This window comes from Otolemur garnettii, unplaced genomic scaffold (assembly GCF_000181295.1).
Source record: "Otolemur garnettii isolate 467f Iridium unplaced genomic scaffold, OtoGar3 scaffold00008, whole genome shotgun sequence".
In the NCBI taxonomy this organism is placed as follows: Eukaryota; Metazoa; Chordata; class Mammalia; order Primates; family Galagidae; genus Otolemur; species Otolemur garnettii.
The window spans coordinates 36,204,062-36,231,193 of NW_003852403.1; the positions used below are offsets into that span (position 1 = coordinate 36,204,062).

Genomic DNA, 27,132 nt, shown 5'->3' on the forward strand with positions numbered 1-27,132 from the left:
GGGTTTAAATATGTCCCCTAAAAGTTCCCATGTCAGAAACTTAATCCTTCCACCCTAATGAAGGGAGTAATGTCTCTATCACAAGGATGGGTTCATTAGCTAGCTCTCTCTGGCTCTCTTGTTCTTGCCCTTTCACTCTGTGATACTCTCTGCCATGTTATGGCACAGCAAGAAGGTCCACATGCAGGTATCATGTTTTTGGACTTCCCAGCCCCCAGAACTATGAACTAAATGAACATCTTTTCTTCATAAAGCACTCACTATTTATTGTACAATATTCTGCTATAGCAACTCAAAATGAACTAAGACAAACAGTTATCTTGGAGGCATAAAACAGCAGATATAAGACTGGAATCTAGGTCCCTTGGCCTTGAGGATAAGGGCTTATCAGCAAACTTCTCAAAAGAGTTCTTTCTAGTTGCCTCTGATTCTTTTCTCTCATTCACTCTTCATCTCACTCCACATGGGCTTCCATTCTACCACTTCAGTGAAATTGCTCTTCACAAGGTCACCAATAACTAGATCACCAAATTGATTATAGTATAGATTTGTCTAAACATTTTCCCCTTAATTTCCATGACAGCACACTCACCAGATATTCCTCATTCTCAGTGATCAAGTTTTAAACTTGGCTGGCTCCTTCTCTTAACTTCCAAACATTTTAGCTCCCTTTTCCTGTTTACTCTGCCAAACCATGGTTTTAAATCTCATTTGCAGTAATACCCAATTTTGTATCTCTAGTCCTGATTGTTCTCTAGAATTCTAGACTTTCATATCAGAATATCTACTGATATCAAATTTATCATTTAAAATAAAACTCTTGATTTTTGTCTCCAATTTATCCCTGTTGCATCTTAGTAAACAGCATCACCATCTACCGACCTCCTTGAGCCAAATAACAAGAATCATCCTCCATGAATCAGTCCCGGAGACCCCATTTCCAGCCCACCCTCAAGTCCTGCTAACATACCTCCAAGACAGATCTGGAATATGTCCACTTGTCTCCATCTTCACTAATCCCAACTCAGTCCATCTGCATCTCTCGCTGCAACAACTTGAGAAGCCTTCCCATGGGTCTCCCAGATTTCATTCTCATTCTTCTCCATTTTATTCACTACCAAGTAACCACAATGAACCATTAAACTAAAAATCAGACCATGTCACCCTTGGCTTCAAATTCTCCAATGCTCCTACTGCACTTAGAATAAAATCCAAACTTTTTACCTAGCCCGAATCCCAATATAAATCACAACATTTTTCTAATCTCACTTCCTTCCAGGTTTTCCTTTGATAACTCTATTCCAATCACATTGAGCCAGGGCCCTTGTGTGCTAGCTGCTGCTTTGCCTGGAATGTTCTTCTTCCCAATCTTCACATAGCCAGCTCCTTTGTGCCATTTACATCTCAGTGTAAATGTCATCTCAGAAAGGCCTCCCATAATCATCCACTTTAACACATTGCTCTTTTCCAATTTTCTGTGTGGCACTTGTTACAATGAAGTGTGGGTATGTGTCTGTGTCGGTGTTTTAAACTGTTTCTTGCCTGTTTCTTCTTACTAAAATATAAGATCCCAGAGAGCAAAGATCTTATTTGCCTTGATGAGGATAATAAAGAGTAACTGATAAAGATTAGGCAGTCAATAAACATTGAAGAAGTAAACAGATGAATCCTCTATGATTCCCATACTAAGAAAGGGTGATTTTAGTATGTTAGGGAGTTTCTAATAAACAGTTATCACCTTTGTGACCCAGAAAGAATCTCAGAGTACTAGGTACCTATAATATTCAGAAAACTATCAAGTATAAGACTGCAAGGCAATGCATTTAATAGCATGAAGGAATTTTCAAAGACTTTTATGGAGAACAGGAGATATTTTTTCAATCCAAATATATAGAACATATCTTTCCCAAAATAAAATTCTGAAATATTCAGGCAGCTGCAGCAGATTGATTATGGATGGATTGGAGCATGTGCGTTTAAGTTTCCCCATGTTTAACTATAAATATTGATAGCCCCTTTTAGGTGGATGTTCTGCCTGACGGTCTAGATGAAAGAACCATTTGGAAAGGAGAAAGCTATACAGCTGTCTCTCTTTGAAAAAGTGGAAAATAATATCAGAATGCCCAAAAATACAGAATGCTCAGGAATTGGAATCACTACACAGGCTATGATGAAAGTGATAATGAAGATGGGCTAAATGGCAAAATAACGCTTCCTGAATAGATGCATTGGAGATGTTCCCCCCAAAGGCCACAGCTGCTCAGCCCCCAGAGATAGACATCCTCCAGTAATTTATGCCCATTCCTCTAAGAGATATTTGTTAAGCTTGTATTAGATGTTTATCTGGGAACCAGGATCACAAAGAAAAGTTGGTTAAGTTCCCGGCTTACAAATGAATATAAATTAATAATATATTAATTATTATTAATAATACAATTAATTTGTACAATTGTACAATTTGTACAATTTCCAGGGCTCACATATAAGATTGGCATTATTTATTTCAACACACAACATCAGAAGAGTTAAGAACTTAGGTCTGACCTAGGAGCCACCATTGGCAGTAGTCCTTAAGAATTCTTCGGACACAGAAAGATGATTCGAACAGACCAGAGAGTACCTACCTGAGTCTTTACCGACAGAAGTGCTACAAGACAATTGTTAAATAACTCCTAACTCCTTCAAGAAAGGTCATGGCACACAAGAATTGAATGTAAAGCAATATCTATCACCTAACTTTTGAAAGCTCTAAATTTTCTAATAGTTGAACAAAATCACCTTAATTTACCCTCAACTAGATAACATCTTGAAGACATGGCTGTGTCTTCACTCATCTTTGTATCCCCACAATACTTAAATATCTAGTAGGCAAAAAAAGGTTTTCTTATTAAATAAATTTTAGTGCTACCATCTGGTAGAAAGCTACCATCTGTAGCTTTCTTTTCCTCTCCCTCACTCCTTTCATCCCTCTCGCCACTCCTCTCTGTATCTGTGTTCCTCTCTCTTTTTTCCCTTTCTCTCTCTACCTCTCTCTCTCATACATACATGCACACCTGGCCTCACTGTTAGAGCTCACTTTTCAGTTTCCATCTTAAACCTGTGCAGGAAGAGATCTATCTGGTCATTATAAGATCTATGATATGTTAATTATAGATTATAACTTCATGCTGCCCTACTTGGGGATTGCCTTCATGCATGACACCATGGCTTTCCTTCTGGGGAATGTGGGCATTGTCAAAAATGTGTTTATTCACTGAAGGATAAAGAAAAAGGCTCTGGGATTTTTATTTAATTTGGCCTTCATTTTCACCCTGCTCCACAGCACAGCACTGATGATAATAAAGGGCAGATTCCTGGCTCTGAGCTGAGAAGTTTCTCACAACACTCGCAGCTCTGCTAATGTCAGTACTCTGTATATGCGTGGAGAACAGAAAGTGACTCACCAGCCTACTATGCCGTGATGAGACCATCCCTTGGGACTGTCCCACTGCTTCCATGATGCTTCTGTTTTCACCAGTCTCCTGATCCTAATTTGGTTTCCCAAGTAAACTTCTCCACTGTCACCAGAAGAAATGTTTTGTAGAAAGCTGAGAGATAAGAAGTCAAAGCCAGACATCTGGATTTGAGCATCAGAGGTGCCATTCTTTCTTATTCCCTCCCTTCTCCCTTCCTTCCTTCCACAATCTGCAAATATTAAGTGAACGCCAGCTGTGTGCCAAGGACTATGCTGGGGGTTCAGTGTGCAGTCTCCAACAAGATAGGCCCAGGTGCTGCTAAGTAGAGTGTGTGGATCCCACAAATCATGAATTCATTACAATCAATTTTATAAACCATTAATTACAAACTGAGGTGAATGCTAGGAAGAAAAAGTACAAGGTGTTATAAGTAGGGTGACCAGATTTTAACATCTGTAAGGCGGGACAACATGGAGCGGGGGCGAAGCGGGGGCACGGGGCAGGGGACAGCGCAGGGCAGGGCCTGACAACAAGGCAAACTTTGATAAGCAGTTCTGGATAATCACTTCTCAGCAATTATTTATTACAGTTTAACATTATAAAACTAACAAAAATAATATAAAACTCATATTCTGGCGAAATAGCCATATGGCGGCCGAAAACCGTATATTCCCTTCTTGTTCTCCAGCCAGTTCGTGCATTCTTTCCAAAAATCGGGACTTTTTTAAAACGCCGCGGGCTGTGGGACAAATTGTTGAAAAGCGGGACTGTTCTGCCAAAATCGGGACGTCTGTTCACCCTAGTTATAAGCCTGTTTAAGACAGTCAGGAGATTCCAGAAATGCTTCCGTGAGATAGTAACTTCTACTCAAGGATCTGTCTGAAGAGTGATAAGAATTACCCAACCAAAGGTCAGTCACCGTGACTTACCCCTTTCATGCTAGCACTTTTGGAGGCTGAGATGGGAGGATGGCTTGTGGCCAGGAGTTCAAGACCAGCCTGAGCAAAAACAACACCCTATCTCTACAAACAATAGAAGAAATAAATAGCCAGGCACGGTGACCTGGAGTCCCCACTAATAGCTACTCAGAAGGCTGATGCAGGTTGGTCACTTGGTCCCAGGAGTTTGAGGTTGTAGTGAGCCATGACAATGCCCTAGTACTCTAGCCAGGGTGACAGAGCAAGATCCTGGCTCCTTCCCCCCAAATTACCCAGTAGCCAAACTCCAGGGAAAAAGTAAAGAGAGATAGGAAGGCCTTGAACATCAAAATGTCAAGTAAGTGAAAGAAGAGAAGAGTTGCCAAAATATGGAGGAGGAAGGGAAGCAGCTAGATGATTAGTTGGTGGGCAGGTAGAAAGGAAGGATAGAGAGAGAATTGAACTGAATTGAATCTAGGGCAGAAATTGGCCAATTCCCAAAGAGCCAAATTTGACTTCAGTCTGTCTTTGTTCAGACCTTCCAGCCAATAATTTTTTTTTATATTTTAAAATAGTTGAAAAAATAAAAAATACTATTTTACACAATGTCAAAATTATATGTATGAAATTCAAATTTTAGTATACATGAATAGTTCAATTGGGAAGCAGCCATGCCCACCATTTACATATTATCTATGGATGATTTCAAGCTACAACAGGAGTCATAACAGAGACTATGTGGTCCACAAACCTACAATATTTACTACCTAGTCCTTTATTTAAAAAAGAGTATGCCAATCCCTGATTTATTGAGTAAGGAGAAACCAGATCATACAGCTTTTTAGGTTATATTAAAGATTTAGGCTCTTCTCCCAAGAGTGATAGAACCCATTAAAGAGTTTGAAGCAAGAGAACAGCAAGAACTAACTAGCAGTGCCCAACTTACCTACCTGTTAGACAAAGAACTTCAAAAAATGGATGTCTGAGTCCCACAGCCAGTGATTATGAATTAATTAGTCTTGGGTACAGCCAGGGCTTTGGAATTTTGAGGGGATTCCTGGGTGATTCTAACATGCAGATAAGTTTGAGGCCATAAATATAGTCACATTTGCATGCTTTAAATATGATCCCAAACTCAGGAGTCTCTCTCTGGCTGCCTATTAGAATCATCTAGAGGGCAGCTTCAAACTCATTAATGCCCAGATCCACCCCAGCATCAATACATAAGGATCTTGCAAGGGGCCCCAACATTGACATTGTTTTTAAGTTGCTCAGGTGGTTCTAAAGTGAAGGTAGGGTTGTGCACTGTGCATTAACAGGACCAAGGACAGAGACAGGGAGACCCTTAGGAGGCTACTCTAAGTGGTCTAATCTAAAGAGGACAGGGGCTTAGATTGAGTTGTAGGCAGGGGAATGAAGAGACACAACCAACAGGACTTGGGGATCAGCTGGTATGAGTTGAGGGGTTGGGGTGGTAAGTTTCAAAAACGGATACCTACATGTCTAGCAAAGCAACTAGGTGCAGACTGATGGAAACCTTGTAAGGGAAATAAGTTGGGACACCAGGGGGTAAAAGCATTAGTTAGAAATAATTTAAGTGAGAACTAATATAGTGTTGAGTCAGCTGGTCAGCTATAAGAGACTTGAATCAAATGATAAAGGACCTTGAATACCTACCATCCCAACAACATCCTCCTCATACAGTGGCAATGGCTACAATGAAATAGTGAAATACTATGGGCTTTTGATTCAGATGCTGTGCCTGCCATATAGAGTACATGTGAGTTTTCTCAGCTTCCTCATCTACAGAATAGGATTAAATATGTACACATATGTCTCACTCATCCCTGGCTAGCAGAGTCACTTTTCAAGGACAGAAGCTCCACACTCAATAAACACCTTTACAAGGAAGACTGCACTTCACTGTCATGAAGATTAGATTACATGCTATGTGTAAAGTGACTAGAAACTTAAGCAGCACAGAAGGTACTCATAAAATGGCAACATTACCCCTGAAAAGTTTCCAAAGAAAAATAACACAGTGACACCTGCTTATTGAAGTTTTGGAAAGCATATGTGGACACCTACAGAAAGGATAAGCAGGTAGGGGAAGAAATGGATACAAGCTTAGTAGCCCTTATCCTCAATGCTGAGGACCAGAAGTATTTCAGGTTTCAAACGTTTTTTGGGCTTTGAAATATCTCTATGTGTGTGTGCGTGTATACACACAATGAAATATCTTGGGGATAGGGCTCAAGTGCTTTGTTTTATAAGCACATCACTTGACGATAATCTTATAAATATTTTGATAATTTTGCATCACATTCCATCACATGAGGTCAGATGTGCAGTTTTCCACTTGTGATATCATGTCATCCCTCAAGAAGTTTCAAATTTTTGGAGGGTTTTGAATTTTAGACTTTCATATTAGGGATGCCCAACATATACTCAGGTTTAGCATTTGAGAGTAAGTTCAGCTGTGTTTGGTAAACACTACAGTATCAGTTCAGGGTTCCAGCAATACTGGAGAGTTGACAATCCTCCAGGATCCAGGCTATCCCTTAACATATTGCTCCTCTTTCCCAAGCATCACCCTTATTATACAACTTGACTGAGACAGCCAGACCTCTAGCCACCATATTTACGTTCCAAGCAACAAGATGAAAGAAAGATCAAAATGAAGAGATCACACACCAATCACCTTGAAGGAAGTTTCCAGGAAGCTGAAACATATTTCTTCTACTAATATCTCTTAGACCAAATTTAGTAATATGGCTAACCTGATGCATGAGAGGCTTGGAAATGTAGTCTTTACTCTGGGCAACCATATCTCCAAGTCAAAAGGGGAAAGCTCCATAACTAAGAAGGAAGGGGAATCTGGAGGTTGGGATAGGCAACCAGCAAATATCTGCATCAAGGGGCAAAGCCTCATTGACTGGGGCATGTTCTATGCTATTCCTGCACGTACAAAGTTTTCCTGGAGAAGACTCCAGACATCTCTGGCTGGTGGGATCTATCTTTTGGGGACACAGGAAATCAATGAAAGACTTCTAGACCCCACGAGGAGGATAAAGGCAGTGGAGAACTGGCAAGTGGTTGCGTGTGTTCATTCAGCCTAATCCTGCTGGCAGCTGACTCATCGAAACCCTAGTCCAGAGGCATGGTAAGTTAAAGAGCAAGAGGAAGTGAAAGGAAAATTAGGGCAAGGAAACAGATAAAAGAAAACACTCAAGAGGAATAATCAGCAGAAAAATCCTGGCAACATGAAAAACCAGTCCAGAGCAACCCCACCCAAGGGACCAAGAGTTAACTACTGCAGAGGATTCCCCCTATAAAATGTTAGAAATGAGAGAAAGGAAATTTAGAATACAGATGATGAAAACAATGAAGGAAATGATGGAAACAATGAAGGAAACTACTGATAAAGTGGAAAGTAACCAAAAGGAAAGCCAAAAACAGAATCAAATTAGAGATGAACAATATGAAGAATATAGAAAGGATATAGCAGAGCTGAAGGAACTGAAGCAGTCAATTAGGGAACTTAAAGATGCCATAGAAAGTATCAACAACCAGGGGTCCTCTAACTTTTTAAACAGGGAGCCAGTTCACTGTCCCTCAGACCATTGGAGGGCTGGACTGTGGGCCCTGGAATGAGTCAGCTGCTAAGCAGGACAGGCAGCAGTGGCAAAAACACCCAGTGGGCCGGATAAATGTCCCAGGTGGGCCGCATGTGGCCCGCGGGCCGTAGTTTGAGGACGCCTGGATTAGATCATGCAGAAGAAAGAATCTCAGACGTAGAGGACAAAGCTCTTGAGATAACTCAGACAGTTAAAGAGGCAGAAAAGAAAAGAGAGAAAGCAGAACGTTCACTGACAGAATTGTGGGACTTTATGAAGCATTCAAACATATGAGTTATAGGTACCCCAGAAGGGAAAAAGAATGCCCCAGGGGAATGGAAGCCACACTCGGGAATATTATAAATGAAAATTTCCCAAATATCACCAAAGATTCTGACACACTCCTTTCAGAGGGATATCGGACCCCAGGTCACCTCAACTCTAACAGAGCTTCTCCAAGACACATTGTGATGAACCTGTCCAAAGTCAAGACAAAAGAAAAGATTCTTCAAGCTGCCAGGAGTAAGCACCAGTTGACCTACAGGGCAAATCTATCAGGATGACTACAGACTTCTTTAATGAAACTTTTCAAGCAAGAAGACAATGGTCATCTACCTTTAATCTACTTAAACAGAACAATTTGCAGCCTAGAATTCTATATCCTGCTAAGCTAAGCTTTAAAATTGACAGACAAATCAAATCATTTACTGATATATACACCAAGGAAATTCGCCACAACAAGACCAGCTCTACAGGAAATACTTCAACCCATTCTACACACTGACCATCACAATGAATCAAGAGCAAAGTAAGAAAAGTAAACTCAGAAATTAAAGGACAGAGCCTAACTTCCACAATGATGCAAAAGATAAAACTAAGCAACGGACTCTCACAAAATAAGATGAATAGAATGCTACCACACTTATCAATTATCTCAGTAAATGTTAATGGCTTTACTTCCCCACTGAAGAGGCACAGATTGGCTGACTGGATTAAAAAACACAAGCCATTCATTTCCTGTCTGTAGGAAACACGCCTAGCTTCAAAAGACAAATTAAAACTCCAAGTTAAGGGTTAGAAGACAATTTTTCTTTGCAAACAGAATTCAGAAGAAAAGAGGAGTTGCAATCTTATTTTCAGATACATGTGGATTTAAAGCAACTAAAGTCAAAAAAGACAATGACAGTCACTTTATATTGGCCGAGGGAAAAATACAACAAGAAGATGTTTCAATTCTAAATATTTATGCACCCAACTTATATGCTCCCAGATTCTTGAAACAGACCTTACTCAGCAATATGATATCCTATAACACCATAATAACAGGGGACTTTAACACTCCTCTTACAGAGCTGGACAGATCCTCTAAACCAAAATTAAACAAAGATATAAGGGACTTAAATGAGACCCTAGAACAACTGTGCTTTATAGATGTATATAGAACACTCCATCCCAAATATAAAGAATACGTTCTTCTCATCACCCCATGGAACATTCTCCAAAATTGATCATATCCTAGGACACAAAACAAACTTCAACAGAATCAAAAGAATTGAAATTTACCTTGCATCTTCTCAGACCACAAGGCACTAAGGTAGAACTCAACTCCAAAAACATATTCAACCCCACACAAAGGCATGGAAATTAAACAACCTTCTATTGAATGACAGTTGGGTGCAGGAAGAAATAAAAGAGGAAATCATTAACTTCCTTCAGCACAACAACAATGAAGACACAAGCTACCGAAACCTGTGGGATACTGCAAAAGCAGTTCTGAGAGGAAAATTTATCGCTTTAGATGCCTACATTTGAAAAACAGAAAGAGAGTGTATCAACAAACTCACAAGCCATCTTATGGAATTGGAAAAAGAAAACAATCTAAGCCTAACCCAGCAGAAGAAAAGAAATATCCACAATTAAATCAGAGATCAATTAAATTGAAAAAAAAAAAGAATCATTCAGAAAATTAATGAAACAAGGACTTGTTTTTTTGAAAAAATAAATAAAATAGATAAACTTTTGGCCAGACTAACCAGAAATAGAAAAGTAAAATCCCTAGTAACCTCAATCAGAAATGATAAAAGGGAAATAACAACTGACGCCACAGAGATACAAGAGATCATCTCTGAATACTACCAGAAACTCGATGCCCAGAAATTTGACAATGTGAAGGAAATGGATCAATATTTGGAATCACACCCTCTCCCTAGACTTAGCCAGGAAGAAAGAGAGCTCCTAAACAGACCAATTTCAAGCACTGAGATTAAAGAAACAATAAAAAATCCTCCAACAAAAAAATGCCCTAGTCCGGATGGCTTCATACCAGAATTCTATCAAACCTTCAAGGAAAAGCTTATTTCCATACTGCAGAAATTATTCTAAAAACTGAGGAGGAAGGAATCTTCCCCAACATCTTCAACGAAGCAAATATCATCCTGATACCAAAACCAGGAAAAGGCCCAACTAAAATTCAGACCAATTTCTAATGAATATAGACGCAAAGATTCTCAACAAAATCCTAGCCAATAGATTATAGCTTATTATCAAAAAAAATCATACATCATAATCAAGTAGGTTTCATCCCAGGGATGCAAGGCTGGTTTAACATATGCAAGTCCATAAACATCATTCACCATATTAACAGAAGCAAAAACAAGCACCATATGATCCTCTCAATAGATGCAGAAAAGGCATTTGATAAAATCCAGCATCCTTTTCCAGTTAGAACTCTGAAGAGTATAAGTATATGTGGCACATTTCTGAAACTGATCAAAGCTATCTATGACAAACCCACAGCTAATATTTAATTTTACTGAATAGAGTAAAACTGAAAGCTTTTCCTCTTAGAACTGGAACTAGACAAGGTTGTCCCTGTCACCATTACTATTCAACATAGTGCTGGAAGTTCTAGCCAATACAATTAGGCAAGACAAGGAAATAAAGGGCATCCAAATGGGAGTGGAAGAGGTCAAATTCTCCCTCTTTGCTGATGATATGATCTTATACTTAGAGAACCCCAGAGACTCAACCACAGACTCCTGTAAGTCATCAAAAAAATACAATAATGTCTCAGGATATAAAATCAATGTCCAGAAGTCAATAGCATTTGTATTCGGCAATAACAGTCAAGATGAGAGGCTACGTAAGGAACAACTCCCTTCACCATAGCTTCAAAGAAAATGAAATACCTAGGAATATACCTAACAAAAGAGGTGAAAGACCGCTATAAAGAAGATTATGAAACCCTAAGAAAGGAAATAGCAGAGGATATTAACAAATGGAAGAACATATCGCACTTATGGCTAGGAAGAATCAACATTGTTAAAATGTCTATACTTCCCAAAGCAATCTACAGATTCAATGCCATCTCTATTAAAATACCAACATTGTACTTTCAAGACTTGGAAAAAATAATTCTGCATTGTGTATGAAACCAGAAAAAACCCTGTATAGCTAAGGCAGTTCTTAGTAATAAAAATAAAGCTGGGGGCATCAGCATACCAGATTTTAGGCTGTACTACAAAGCCATAGTGGTCAAAACAGCATGGTACTGGCACAAAAATAGAGACATAGGCATTTGGAATCTAATAGAAAATGAGGAAATGAAACTAATATCCTACAACTACCTAATTTTTGATAAACCAACTAAGAACATCCAACAAGAACATACCTTGGGGGAATGAATCCCTATTCTATAAATGGTGCTGGGAGAACTGGATATCTACATGTAAAAGACTAAAATTGGACCCATACCTTTCTCCACTCACAAAAATTGATTCAAAATGGATAAAGGACTTAAATTTAAGGCATGAAACAATAAAAATCCTCAAAGAAAGCATAGGAAAAACACTTGAAGGTATCGATCTGGGGAAAGACTTCACGAAGAAGACTGCCATGGCAATTGCAACGACAAAAATAAACAAATGGGATTTAATTAAACTGAAAAGCTTCTGTACAGCTAAGAATACAACAGTCAAAGCAAATAGACAACTGACACAATGGGAAAGGATATTTGCATATTTTGAATCAGACAAGGGCTTGATAACTAGGATCTATAGAGAACTCAAATTAATACACATGAAAAAAGTCAACAATCCCATATATCAATGGGCAAGAGACATAAATAGAACCTTCCTAAAGAAGACACACAAATGGCTAACAAACATATGAAAAAATGCTCATCATCCCTAATTATTAGAGAAATGCAAATCAAAACCACCCTGAGATACCATTAACTAACCCCAGTGAGAATGTTCCACATCACAAAATCTCAAAACTGCAGATGCTGGAGTGGATGTGAAGAGAAGGGAACACTTTACACTGCTGGTGGGACTGCAAACTAACATGACCTTTCTGGAAGGAAGTATGGAGAACCCTCAAAGAACTCAAAGTAGACCTCTCATTTGATCCTGCAATCCCATTACTGGGCATCTACCCAGAAGGAAAAAAATCCTTTTATCATAAGGACACTTGAACTAGACTGTTTATCACAGTTCAATTTACAATCACCAAAATGTGGAAACAGCCTAAATGCCCACCAACCCAGGAATGGATTAACAAGCTGTAGTATACATACACCATGGAATACTACTTAGCCATTAAAAAAATGGAGACTTTTACAGCCTTTGTATTAACCTGGATGGAAATGAAACACATTATTCTTAGTAAAGCATCACAAGAATGGAGAAGCATGAATCCTATGTTCTCAACTTTGATATGAGGATAATTAATGACAATTAATGACATGTTGGGGGTAGGGGAATGCTAGAGCAGAGAGAGAAAGACGGGGGGGGGGGGGGGAAAAGGAAGAGCACAGAGAGAGAAGGAGGGAGGGGGGTGGGGTCTTGGTGTGTGCCACACCTTTTAGGGGCAAGACACGATTGTAAGAGGGACTTTACCTAACAAATGCAATCAGTGTAACCTAGTTTCTTGTACCCTCAATGAATCCGCAACAATAAAAAAGAAAGAAAGGAGGAAGGAAGGGAGTTAGTTTTCCTGCACCCTCTCTGAGTTCACTCAGACTGGTTCTCTGCTTCCATGCTCTTGGCATCTGCTGTTCCTTCCTGAAATGCTCTGTGGCCTTTTTATCACCAGTTGATTTCAACACTTCTTTTAAGATCTAAATCAGGTATTAACCAGTGTGATGTAAGCATTCCTAATTCTATATGAAATTGCACACTGTACCCCATAAATGCATTAATATATACATGATCTATGTGTTTATGATTTAATAAAAAATAAAATTTTCCTCTAAGGGCAAGATTGGTCTTCATGGCTGGGACCAGGGGCTGAGTTTGCGCAGGGGAACAGGCAGCCATAGCTGGGGACGGCAGTCACAGAAGGACTTAAAGCCCATCCAGTAATTCAGATCTCTGCTGCTGCTTCTTCCTAGACATCTGCCTCCCCTAGCAATGTCCTGAGTATTTTCTTCCCTAACCTACTCATTGAAGGAGCAATGCAGCACGCCCTAGGGCCAGGTTCACAAAACTGTCTCCTGGGTACTTGAACTAGGCTGGGGTCAGCAGGAACCATGCCTAGGAGAAGGAAGTAGATGGGTTAGCGCTACGAAAGCAGCTGAAGGTTGTGCACCTTCCAGGAAGGTGGGGAGGGAAGAAGGGGTTTGGGAACAAGATGGAGAGAAAGAATGAACACATTATAAACATACATCAAAAACATCACTTTGTATTCCACAAATATATGCCATTGTTTTGTCAATTAAAATCAAAATTTTAAAATAAATAAATGAAAAGAAGACCTAAATCAGGACTTATCTCCTTCACCGTGGTCCGTGTCACAACTTTTATGATTTTCCTTAAATATAGACACACATATATAAACACATGTTATCTAAATAAGACTGAAATGCAGGTTCCATCCACACAAAGTGTGTGTCCTTAGACAAGTCACTTCCACCCTCTTAGCCTCAGGTTCTTCCCACATAAAGTCCAGATAATAATGTCCACCGCAGCATGTTATAGGTGGGATCAAAGGAGATTTCTGTATTTGCAAGTAGTCTGTAAATAATAAAACTTTAAAATATCTATTAGCTGTTACCCTGAGGTGTTACTCCTTCTTAATTACATGAACAAAAGTTGGTGAGAAGACCTTATAAAAGAATAGGGCAGAAGACCTGTTTCATTTCCTTCCTCTCATTTTCCCCTAGCAGAGCTAGAAGAGGATTCTACCAATTCTTAAAATATATAAAAGCTGATTAATTCTAGAGATGAGCAAGGATGACTACCTTCAAAGAGAAAAACAATCCAGAGAGGCTAGAATGCACCCTTCACTGCTGATCACAGCAAAATTAAAGTCAAACGCAGAACTTGAATCACTGAAGGGAATGAGTCACAGTACCTGGCAAGGAAGCAAGGCTTCTGCCAGATACCAGTCAGGACTAAAGATTATGGCTCTTGCAAATGAGGTACACGAGTGCCTGTAATCATGAACAACCCCAAGATGGCCCCTGCTCTCATATGTGAAGCTAAAAACTAATAGTTGTTGATAGCATTAAAATAACAACTGTGGCTCGGCGCCTGTGGCTCAAGTGGCTAAGGCACCAGCCACATACACCTAAGGTGGCGGGTTCGAATCCCCAGCCCGGCCCGCCAAACAACAATGATGGCTGCAACCAAAAAAAAATGGCTGGGCATTGTGGCGGGCGCCTGTAGTCCCAGCTACTTGGGAGGCTGAGGCAGGAGACTCGCTTGAGCCCAGGAGTTGGAGCTTGATGTGAGCTGTGAGGCCATGGCACTCTACCCAGGGGATAGCTTGAGGCTCCGTCTAAAAAAAAATAATAATAATAACAACTGCATCTCCTCAGATTAATCCTACACCTGACATAAATTCAAATTCACCTCATAAGATATCATCAAATAATTACTGTTGCCCTTTTTATTATAAAACAAAATACATACTCAAGTAAATGCCTAAAATATGCATGGACACATCAACAGTAATTTTAAAGATCAACAATTACCTCTCCAGTTAGTAAAGAGCAAAGCCAAGTGTAGTGGCTTATGCCTGTAATTCTAGCACCTTGGGACGCCAGGCTGGGAGGTCTGCTTGAGCCCAGGAGTTTCAGACTAGCCTAAGCAACATGAAAGACCCTGTCTCCACAAAAAATAGAAAAATTAGCTGAGTATAGTGGTGTTGCACCTGGTGTCCCAGCTACTTGGGAGGTTGAGGCAGATGGATCCCTTGAGCCCATGACTTTGAGATTACACTGAGCTATGATGATGCCACTACACTCTAGCCTGGACAACAGAGGGAGAACCTGTCAGGAAATGGAGAGGACAGGGACAGGGAGAAGAAGGGAGAAGAGAGGAGAGGTGAGGAGAGGAGAGAAGGGAGCGGGGAGAGGGGAAGGGAAGGGAGAGCAGAAAAGAGAGAAGAGAAGAGAATTACAGTACCTCAGAAGCATCCCTCTCTGATCACAATCTCCTTCCCATCTAGAAGTAATAACTATTCCTGTTCTTATAACACTCATTTCCTTTTCTTTATATTACCATTTATGTATGTCCCTTAAGAATGTTTTTGTCTATTTCAAATTTTTATATGAATGAAATCACTATTCATATTTGTATGTACTTCTTCTGCTCAGCATTATGTTGTAAACCCAAATTATTTATCAGTGAAATATGACATTTGAAATAATATGAGATCTCAAATTTGATTTAAAATAATGAGAGCGGGGAGGAGTTACAAAGGATATATTTAATAAACTGACCATAAACTGATCATTATAGAAGCTGGATAATAGCTACATCAGGCTCATTATACTCTGGACATTTAAATATGTTTCAAAATTTTAATATGGAAAAAATTGTTCGAATTACTTTGTAAGACTCATTTCGTTGCTGCATTTAGTTATAATTTGTTCATTTTCATTGCTGTATCGCAATAGTTCTTCTCTAAGTAAGGTCCAAAGATGAGAAGTATCAGAATCACCTAAGAATGCATTTGAAATGAAAATTCTCAGGCCCCACCCCAGGCTTACATAATTAGAAACTCTTCAGGTGAGGCCTGGCTGTTGGTGTTTTAATAAGCCCTCCAAGTAGTTCTAATACACATTCAAGTTTGATAAGCACTCCTGAATAGTATTCATTCTGTTGTGTGAATATACCACAATTGATTTATCCATCCTACTACTGATATGCATATGTATTATTTCAATTTTGGGGATTTCAAGTTTCTTACAGAACTCTTGGGTGCACAGTGCTAAGGGTGCCAGCCCCATACACCAAGGCTGGCAGGTTCAAAACCAGCCTGGGCCAACTAAACAACAATGACAATTGCAACAAAAAATAGCCGGGCATTGTGGCGGGTGCCACTAGTCCCAGCTACTTGGGAGGCTGAGGCAAGACAATCAGTAGTTTGAGGGTGCTGTGAGCTGTGACACAGCATAGTAGTTTGAGGTTGCTGTGAGCTGTAACAGCACAGCATTCTACCAAGGGCAACATAGTGAAACTCTATCTCAAAAAAAAAAAAAAAAGAAATCTTGAGTGATAAGCATCTCTGTGTTACATACTGAGAGATGAAATAATAGAGCCAGAGGGTGTATGCATCTTTAACATTACATGACCATGCCAAACTATTTTCAAAATGCCTCACCAATTTGCATATCACTAGTAATACATAAAACTTCTCTTTGCTCTACATCAGTGATTTTCAACAAGTGTGCCATGAAAGAATCTTAAGTGAAGTGTGCCACAAAAATATTTAAAGACAATTAATTGAATTATTTTTGAAAGGCATACAAACCACAGTAAGCATACTCCCTTTTTTACTCTCTTTTTTTTGTATCAACATAATTTAAGTGTGCCACACAAGTTTAACTCTAGGTTCAAGTGTGCCATGAGATAAAAAAGGTTGAAAAACCTCTACATTCTTGATAATACTTAAGTAGTTTTCAGATATTTTTAATTATTGCCAATCTAGAGGGTCAAACACCTTTATGCTTTCCAACTTGGAATCAAAGAAATACATATTAGGGGAAAGAACAGCAGCTCACATCTATAATCCTAGCACTCTGGGAGGCCTAGAGAGGAGTATTGTTTAAGGCCAAAAGTTCAAAACCAGCCTGACTGAGACTCCCATCTCTACCAAAAATAGAAAAATTATCCAGGCATGGTGGCATGTACCTATATACAGTCCTAGCTATTTGGGAGGCTGAGGCAGGAGGACTACCTAACCCCAGGAATTTGAGGTTGCAGTGAGCTGTGATGATGCTACTACACTCTAGCCTGGGAGAGAGAGAGACACTGTCTCAAAACAAGAGAAAATGGGAGAGGCGTTAGAAATACATGTTAGGGAACAGAGCGTTAGACATGAAATTCATAGTTTAACAAATATATTAGTTGGGTTTTCATGAACGGAAATGGACACAGAAAAGACTTTGTTAGGACTGAAAAACTAAAAAACGTTGATATGACTGGAATGTGGAGAACAAGACATAAAGTGGTACAAGTTGAGTGAGGTAGGCCAGGCGCAGTGGCTCACACCTGAAATTCTAGCATTCTGGGAGGCTGAGGCGGGTGGATTCCTTGACATCACAGGTTCAGGACTAGCCCAAGCAAGAGTGAGACTCTATTTCTAAAAATAGCTGGGCATTGTGGTGGGCACCTGTAGTTCCAGCTACTTGGGAGGTTGAGGCAAGAGGATCCCTTGAGCGCATGAGTTTGAGGTTGCTGTGAGCTATAAGGCCACAGCACTCTACCCAGGGTGACAAAGCAAGACTCTGTCTCAGGAAAAAAAAAAAAACAAGTTGAGTAAGGTAGAGACAAATCAGGGATATTGTGCATGTGCTAAAGAGTTTGAATTCTATTGCAAGTGAAACAAAAAGCCAATGAAAGGTTTTAAGTAGGAAATTTACATGATTAAATTTCTAGATTAGCATATATGTATTGAAAATATTTCAGGCATATATCCACTTCTAGAAACAATGCAGTTGTTTAATACTTCAGACCAATACTTTTATTGAGAACAACCAAAATAAAAAAAAATTGAATAAAGAAAGCACAAATACATACATAGAAGTATATTTTCTTAAGGATATTACAGAGCTATTGAGACAACCAGGGCTTGAGGGGACAAAATCCTGGAGAAGACAGAACCACAGAGATGAGAGAGTCAAAATTCTACTCAGTCTCCTCCCTTGAGGCATTTGCCTAAACTAGGAAAGCAGAAAGGGGGCTGAGGATACAGAGAAGAGCCTCAGTAGAGTTGCTATCAGAAAGCAAAAACACCACAAGAACTTCTGAAGTCTCTTGGGGCTGGATAGACCAAACTTAGTGGTGTGAGAGGCCAAGATCCTAGTGAAAGGAAGCAACAGAAAACCAAGCCCAGCATGTGTCTGGTATTTCCCTTAAAATATCTGCTGAATTCTGACTGTATAAGGAGGCTAAGAAGTCATGAAGAAAACTCCCAAAAAGTTCTGAGTGAGAGTTTTGACAAAAGTTAGAGTTCTGAACTAGCAGGGGGAAAGGTCACTGAGGACACCCCAGGCTGAAATCTCAAGAAGGCTATACCCTCTAGGCATCTGCCAGGAGCAGAGCTTCATCAGAACTAAAATGTAGCCCACATTTAGCTCAGTCCCTAATTGGATTAACACAATCAGTCCTCCACTACGCCTCCTTAGTAGCAATTTTCTCTGAAAGAAAATAACATCGTCCACAACATCTAAAATTTTTCATACAAAATGATGAGTACACAGTCAAAATTTGCCAAGCATGCCAAGACACAGACCAAAAATCAAGAGGGGTAAAAAACAGATACCCAAAGAAACCGTAAGTGACTCAGATATTGACGTTAGGAGACAAGGGTCTAACAATGATTAATATAATCAAAATATTACAAGATGAAGAAATTAGATGAAAAGGGAGAGAATTTCAACAGAGTATTAGTTTTTTGTTTTTTGTTTTTTTGAGGCAAAGTCTTACTATGTTGCCCTGGGTAGAATGCCATGGTCTTATAGCTCACAGCAACCTCAAACTCTTGGGCTTAAGAGATTCTCTTGCCTCAGCCTTCCAAGTAGCTGGGACTACAGGTACCTGCTACAACACCTGGCAATTCCTTTGTTGTAGTTGCCATTGCTGTTCAGTTGGCCTGGGCCAGGTTCAAACCCACCAGCCCTGGTGTATGTGACTAGCGCTGTAACCACTGTGCTACGGGCATCAAGCTGAGTATTAGAATTTTTAAAAGAACAAATGGACTGTAAAATATTATCACTGAAATTAAAAATAGTAGATAATGCTGAACAGATTAGACATAGCAGAAGAGACAACTAACAAATTGGAAGGCAGGTCAAAAATCTTTCAAAACTGAAACACAGAGGGGAAAAAAAGGAAAATGGAAAATACAGAAAATACTATAATAGATGTGTAATACAGTAAAAGTATTAAAATATATATGTGAAGATTTGACACTTAAGTTCACAAATTCATTCTAGAAAAAGTGCTACCTATCTCATTGCTGAATTTCACTATGATCACATCCAAAGAACTCCCCTTGGGAAGCTATGTACCAACACCAACAGCACCTACTGCACTCTTCAAAGCATTTAGGGAATTCTTGTTCTGGAATAACCATAAGACCTGAAGTCATAGAGACTCTGAAAATTAAGTTCAAGAACCTACCAACATGCACTTATGTTGGTAGCACTGTACAAACAACTCAGTAAGGTTTCATAACCTTGGTGTATCAGCATCTCACAGCTGTGTTTATGTCAATGCGTGTCTTGCTGAGCAGTGTCCATTATTGTTGTGTGTTTTTGTGTGCTGTCTGATGACAGCTTTGATGGCCATTTTATTCCAAAAAAAAACAGACTTCCAAAATTGCTTTGAAGGGTGGTTTAGATGCTGGCATTGGTACAGAGCTTCCCAAGGGGAGTACTTCAAAGGTGACAACAGTGATATTCAGCAATGAGATATGTAACACATTTTCTAGCATGAGCTCAGGAACTTAACTATCAGACCTTGTATTTGGAGACACAGAAGAAAGAATTTAATAGTAATCACAGTATTTGAGAAGATAAGAGCAAAAGCAAACTAATTAAAGATATCAAATACAAATACAAAAATCATTAGAAACCTCAAACAGGATTAACAGTACATAAGCAACAAAAAAATAATAAAGCCACACCTAGAAACATCACAGAAAAACTAATGAAAACTAAAGACAAAGACAAAATGCTAAAAGTAGTCAGAGGAAAAAAAAACACATTACCTTCAATAGAGTAATAATAATGTTTGGCTGATGGCTGGTTTTTCAACAGAAATGATGAAAGTCTAAAGACGATGAAATAATGTTTTATTTAAAGTGTTAGTTTAAAAAAACAAAATAAAAAGAAGTGTGAGAAAAAAACTCTGAAAATACAGAATTCCTTATTCAGTGAAAACAGCATTCAAAAATGAAGGTAAAATCAAGGTATTTACAGACAAGAACTGAAAGGTTTTTCAACAACAAACTCTCACTGAAAAAAATAATGCAAATAGGATTTACTAGGACAGAGAAAATGATCCCAGATAAATGCATGAAAAGGCAGGAAAAATAAAGAGCAACGGAAAAGGTAAACCTGTGAGTACATAAGAATGAATATTGATTGTTTCGAACAATAAAAATAGTAACTAACAGGTTTTTAAAATCTGTGGGCTTAAAATGCATAATAATAAGACAAAAGGTAGGAGAGGGTAGACAGAATTAAAATGTCCCCAAATACCTTATTACCTTGGATTGTATTTACTCAAAAGAAACTAAAATATGCCCACGAGATGATTAGTACACAAAGAAATGTTCAGAACTGCACCATTAGTAATAATCAGAAACTGGAAAGAACTCAAGTGTCCATCTATAGGTGAATGGATAAACAAATTATGGTATATTTATACAATGGAATACTACTCAGTAATAAAAATGAATGAATTACCAATAGCTTAAAAATTACGGATGAATCTCACAGATATGACGTTGAGCAAGGAAGGCCACATTCAAGAGGGCATGCCATACAATTCCATTTACATGTATACAAGCAAAACTAATGTATGATACTAGACGTCAAGACAACAGTATCTTCATGGCCATTAGAAACCAGAAAGGAACAGGAGGAACCTTCTGGGAGGTTTCCAGTGTTCTGTTTTATTTTTTATTTACCAGTGTTCTATTTTTTTTTCTTTTTTAATTTCTTTATTTTTGAGACAGAGTCTCACTCTGTCACCCTGGATAGAATGCCATAGCATCACAGCTCACAGCAACCTCAAACTCTTGGGCTCAAGCAACCCTCTTGCCTCAGCCTCCTGAGTAACGAGGACTACAGGTGCCCACCACAACGCTTGGCTATTTTTGGAGATGGGGTCTTGCTCTGGTTCAGTCTGTTCTCGAACTCCTGAGCTCAAGCCATCCGCCCGCCTCGGCCTCCCACAGTGCTGGGATTACAGATGTGAGCCACCACGCACAGGTGGTTACCAGTGTTCTATTTCCTGGCATAGCTGATACACAAAGGTGTTCACTTTGTGGATACTCATTAAGCTCCACTCTTAGGACTGTGCACCTTTTTATGTCTTTCAAAAAACAGTTTTAAAATGTATTTCATACATGCAAAAAAAAAAATAATACAAAGAATAGTAAGTCTGTATCTACCACCAAAATTAAGAAACAAAACATTACCAATATAGTTTTGTGTTTGTTTGGAGCCAGAGTCTGGCTCTGCTGCCCAGGCTGGAGCATAATGGCATTATCATAGCTCACTGTAACCACAAACTGCTGAGCTCCCTGAGCTTCCTGCCTCAGCTTCACAAGAGCTGGGACTGTTTGATCCTTCTGCCTCAGCCCGCCAACTATCAATGCCCAGCTAATTTTTTTTTTTACTTTAAATTTTTTGTAGAGATTGGGGTCTCACTACGTTACTCTGGCTAGTTTCAAACTCCTGACCTCTAGTAATCCTCATTCTCCTGCCTTGGCTTCTAAAAGTGCTAGGATTACAGACATGAGCCGCCAGGCCCAACCTCAATATAGTTGATATGTGTTCTCCCCTATCACTCTTCCACCCACACCATCAGAGATAAACAATCTCCAAAATTCAGTGTCCACCATTCCTCTGCTCCAGTTTATACTTCTACGCTTATAAAAGCTTCCCTAGGCCAGGTGCGGAAGCTCATACTTGTAATCCTAGCACTCTGGGAGGCTGAGGCAGGTGGATTGCTTTAGCTCAGGAGTTTGAAACCAGCCTGAACAAGAGCAAGACCCCCTCTCTACTAAAAGGAGCCAGCACTGTGGCAGTGGGTTGTCGTCCCAGCTACTGGGGAGGCTGCAGCAAGAAGACTGCTTGAGCCCAAGAGTTTGAGATTGCTGTGAGCTATGATGCCACAGCACTCTACCTAGGGCATCAGAGTGAAACTTTAAAAAAAAAAAAAGAAGAAGAAGAAAAGAAAAATTCTCTAAACAATATATAGAACTATTTTGCATGTTTTAAAAGATCATTCTAAAAGGGACATGAGGAATATTCTTAGATGACACAATATTCTACATATTGAATGGACACAGAATTATTGCATATATCTACTAAAAATAGAAAAAATTAGCTAGCATAGCAGAAGGTTCTGTAGTCCCAGCTACTCAGGAGGCTGAGGCGGGAGGATCCTTTGAGCCCAGGAGTTAAGAGCTGCAGTGAACTATGATGACACAATGCACTCCAGCCAGGGCAATACAGCAAGACTATGTCTAAAAAAAAAAAAAAGAAGACAAAGAAAAAAGAAAAGAAAAGGAAAAAAAGAATATTGCAGTGGACCTGGTGTCAAACTCAACTACCTGAAGGGTAAAGAAATTAAGACCAGTTGTGGAGTTGTGAACACAATTTTTTGAGCAGCTTAAGCGTGAAGCAGAGTAATAAACTAGAGAAGTGAGGCCAAGAGCTTCTTCTTTAAAGCTAGAAGACTACGCTTGACCATGAAGACAGAAAAGGCTGATGATAGACCACAGATGAAGGATCAATAAAGGAACAAAGTCCTTGAGAGGGTGAGGGGATGGAATATAGGAGTCCAGGGTAGTGGTCTCTGTTACGACACAGTATCTTCTTGCCTTTTAACTGGAAGGAAATAAAAAGAAAGGTAGAGATAAAGGGAAGATTGTTTATTTGGTGATGGAAAGATAAGGGAGTTTCCACCCAATGGCTACTATTTTTTCAATTATGAGTTGTCATCTGAAAAGTATAAGGAATGACAGTTTTGAAGCTTGGGAAGAGCGGTATGGCATTGCACTGGGAAAAAAACTGGAAAAGTATCCCAGTATGATGAGGAATGGTTAAGAAAAATGAAAAGTTCCATTTTTAACAGGTTAAATGCCCAACAGATATCCAAAATCTTAAAACATAAATAACATGAGCTCAAAAGCAATAATATTATTATTCATCTTTCGCTATGCTACATAGTGTAAACTATATTAGATACTCAAGAGGGAATGAATAAGAAAATAAATGAAGATTAAGTTTTTTCATATTTTCATAGCACATTTTACATCATTTGTCATATTCTATAGAACTGAAGAAACATTCCTTTTAGAAATAATTCACCTTAGACAGCAAATGCATTTTTCTTTTCCTGATTTTTAGTTCTCTGTGTTCTTGGAAGAAAATCAATCTGTGTCTTCCAATTTTACCAATTCTTCATTTTATCTAAAGAGATGATATACTGATCTTCTAAAATAATTTTTAGGCAGAATTCACCAATGGGATGATTTTTTTTTTGGCCAGGGCCGGGTTTGAACCTGCCACCTCCCATATATAGGGCCAGCGCCCTACTCTTTGAGCCACAGGTGCCACCCCACCAATGGGATAATTTTTACAGGTAAAAAGAGACAGAAACTATAAGCTTATGCCATCATAGTTTGTGACAATGACAAATATATAGTTAATGAAAAAATTATAAGCTCTTGCCAAGAAGAATTAACTTCCTCTCTGTATTTGGGACATCCCTGCTGGTGCTAAGCCACACACGCATATAAGTGAAGAATGTCTTTAGTTCATGTACAGTGTGATCTCAGATAAGCTTTAATGTCCCCAAAAGAACAGAAGCACTGGCTGTCTTAGAAGACAAATTAGTATAATGTACTGTTTAGTTATCATTGATCAATTATGAAATTTTAAATATGGTTATAAATGTATTGCTTGCAGCATAAATTGTTTTTTTCTTTTATTACCCTAAGTTCCACTTAAAAGGACTCCCCTTCATACAAGATGCTTTGTTTTGACTGGCTGAGCAGTCAGATTTCTGTGCTTATAATTCATGTATATACTTGCTATGTATAGTGAGTGCACTCTCCTAAGTCCTGTTGCCATGGCCAGACTATAAATGCATATGTTTTTGTCATTCTATATTTTTAATAGCTTTTATACAGATTTTTTTACCTGCCGTCTTTTAAATGTGTATTTTTTATACAGACTATCAATCTTGATTTTTATTTTTTATTCCTTTTAATGAATTATGGGGGAATTTCTGGCAAGGATCAGAAAACCAGCTAGACTAATTCTAAAAGGGCAGTAACACTAGATTATCAGTCTTTTAATTGCCTATTTTATTGTCCTAAGCAATTGTTAGCTAGCCAACAATTTGCCTTTAAAAAAGATAACTCCTGGGTGAAATAAGGCAGACAATGTATATCTCAAAAGCACAGAGCCAAGATTTTAGGCCTAAATATTGTACTATCATTTGCTCATACAAGGAGCAGGAGGGAGTTGTATGTTAAATCCTATTAAGACAAGATGGCCAGGAAAAGTACCCTAAACAAAGTTAATACTTGTCAAGTAAATTTAGAACAATGCTAAGAGTTTCAAGTGATTCCAGTTTTGTCATCCTAACTACAGTAATTCAGAATTTCAGTTGCCAACTTTGGTCCAAATATTCTCACATAGGCAGTTCGTGCTCTGTTCTTGAAATAATTCCCTGTTTGCTATTAGAAGCTCCTACCAGGACATATAAAATGGCAGGATCAATTTTTTAAAAACTGATTTAAATCATTAAATAAATGGAGATACAATGTTTTGTTGGTTTTTTTTTTTTTTCTTGAAACCATTCCCTTTCCCATCATTCCCTTTCTTTACTAATTATGAACCCTGGTCAAGCAGTAAAATAGCAGCACATTTTAAACATCAACAAACCACAAATAGCTGTGTTTTCAAACAGAAAAAAAGGAAAATCTCATGGTAAACCATCCTTTGAGGCATTTGTCATTTTAAGTGCCAAGGTATCAATTATTTCTCCTGTGCTGAAAGGTCTACACATTTAAAGGTTCTGTAGATCCACTAAGAAAATAAGGAACCACTTCTCTGTATCATTAAACACAACAGGATACTTGTTTCTGTGCTGGTTTTTAAACACCAGCAAAATTTTTTAATGTTAATATTAAGGTTTACTATTTCAATTGAAATACAATTGTTCTATGGTCAAAGCGCATTAAGACCATACTTCAGGTTGTCACTTACGTAATATTTCTAGAGCCAAAAACTAGACATTTCGAAACTCGGGAATCTCCATTTCAAAATTTCCTGGGGGGGGGGGGCTGGAGCTGGGGAGGGGAGTCTCCTAGTGCAACACAAGGCAGGATCATTTTTCCCCCAGCCACCACTGACAGATGGTCAGACTGTTTCAGTTATTCCAGTGGAGGAGTTCTCAAGAGAAGATCCCCAGGGGACACGATAAAAGGCTAGCACCCCATTCAAACAGGGAGAGAGGCTTGCCAAATACCAACAGCGTTGCCTAACACTTAAAAGCAGACTTCCACAAAAACGCGACGCGGAATTAGCAAGCATGAGGATGTGATGTTTAAGGCATGTACACCTCAGTTCAGGAACCCTCCAAAGTCCTTCTATGGGCCTAGGGTATAACTAGCACTACTGGGAAAACCAAGTGTCTTTTCCCTGATTTCTTAAAGAAATGACTTACGGTTCACAGCAAGGGTCTGTCAAGTTAGACAGCATCAAATCCCTTCGTTCCGAAAACCAAGCCAGAAGACCCTTGGTGGAACCGCTAAGACTTAAACTACTTTAACTTTGGTCTTAAAACCGTCACTACAGTAAACCTGAACATTTCGGCTTTTTCTTTTAATGATGTATATAGGCTATGCTGTAACTGAAGTTTGGTTGGTGAAGAGCTGATGTGTGGGGGTTGTTTCAAGCGCAGCCCTTCATCCCGCGGTGGAGTCTGGCTTGATCCAACCAGCAAAGGCGAGCGCGCGGGGCTGAGCTGCCAGCAGCAGCCCCAGCCGGACCCCAGGACGGGGCGGCTCGGCCCTTACCTGTCGATGCTGATCACGCACAGGGTCATGATCGAGGCTGTGCAGCACATGACGTCCATGGCGATGAAGACGTTGCAGAAGAAGTGGCCAAAAATCCACTTGCCCCCGATGAGGTCCGTGACGCTGACAAAGGGCATGACCGCTATGGCCACCGAGAGGTCGGCCAGCGCCAGGGATACGATCAGGTAGTTGGAGGGCTGGCGGAGTTTCTTGACGAAGCACACAGAGATCACCACCAGGCAGTTGCCGGCGATCGTCAGCAGCGTGATGAGCGTCAGGATGGAGCCGATCACAACTTTCTCGACTCTGCCGTAGTTGATCTGCTCCCCACAACCGGAGGCATTGTCCGGGGGCGCGTCCCAGGTGGGCGCGGGGCTAGCGGTCACCTCCTGGACCCCGCTCAGCAGGTGCGGCGCCCAGGAGCCCAAGAACGAGTCGGCGCCACCGTCGGGGCTCAGGTCCGGCAGCCCGCGCCCCACCTCTGGCAGAAGGAAAGAGCGGAGGTGCCCGTAGAGGTCCGGGCGGCCGCTGCTGTTAACGTCCATCATCTTGCCGCTGTGCGCCGCTGCCCATGGAGCCGGCGCCCCCGCCACGCGCTCCGGCTGCCGGCCCCGGGGCTTCACCTCGCCGGTTCCGCTCCTCCGCCCGGCCCAACCATGGGGCCCTCGCCGGCCGCTGGGGGGCGCCCGGCTCGGCTTTGGGACCCTGCACGCCCCGGCCCCCGAGCCGCTGCGGGGGAAGGCGATGGCGCGGCGCGCCGGGACTCCCTGCGGGAGGAGCCTCGGCACCCGACGGATGCCCGGGGCGCGCGGGCCGAGCTCGGCTGACGGCACCGCAGCCCGCAGCAGCCGCACGGCTCGCCCG

General features: G+C 40.1%; 1 protein-coding gene and 1 non-coding gene across 4 annotated transcripts in view; both read right to left on the reverse strand.

Annotated features, from left to right (window-relative positions):
* The window catches only part of HTR7 (5-hydroxytryptamine receptor 7), a 95,114-nt gene extending 68,277 nt beyond the window's left edge, over positions 1 to 26,837 (reverse strand). For 2 of the 3 annotated variants that reach the window (XM_012801350.1, XM_003783692.2), the window contains exon 1: positions 26,269 to 26,837. In XM_012801350.1, coding sequence (XP_012656804.1) covers positions 26,269 to 26,816 — 548 coding nt within the window. In that variant the 5' untranslated portion in view covers positions 26,817 to 26,837. The remainder of the gene's footprint in view (positions 1 to 26,268) is intronic. The other variant, XM_023509614.1, reaches the window with a different exon arrangement.
* LOC111723200 lies at positions 24,461 to 24,523 on the reverse strand. The gene has a single exon (XR_002771791.1). It is a non-coding gene; the product is annotated as a U7 small nuclear RNA (small nuclear RNA).
* Positions 26,838 to 27,132: the final 295 nt, after the last annotated feature.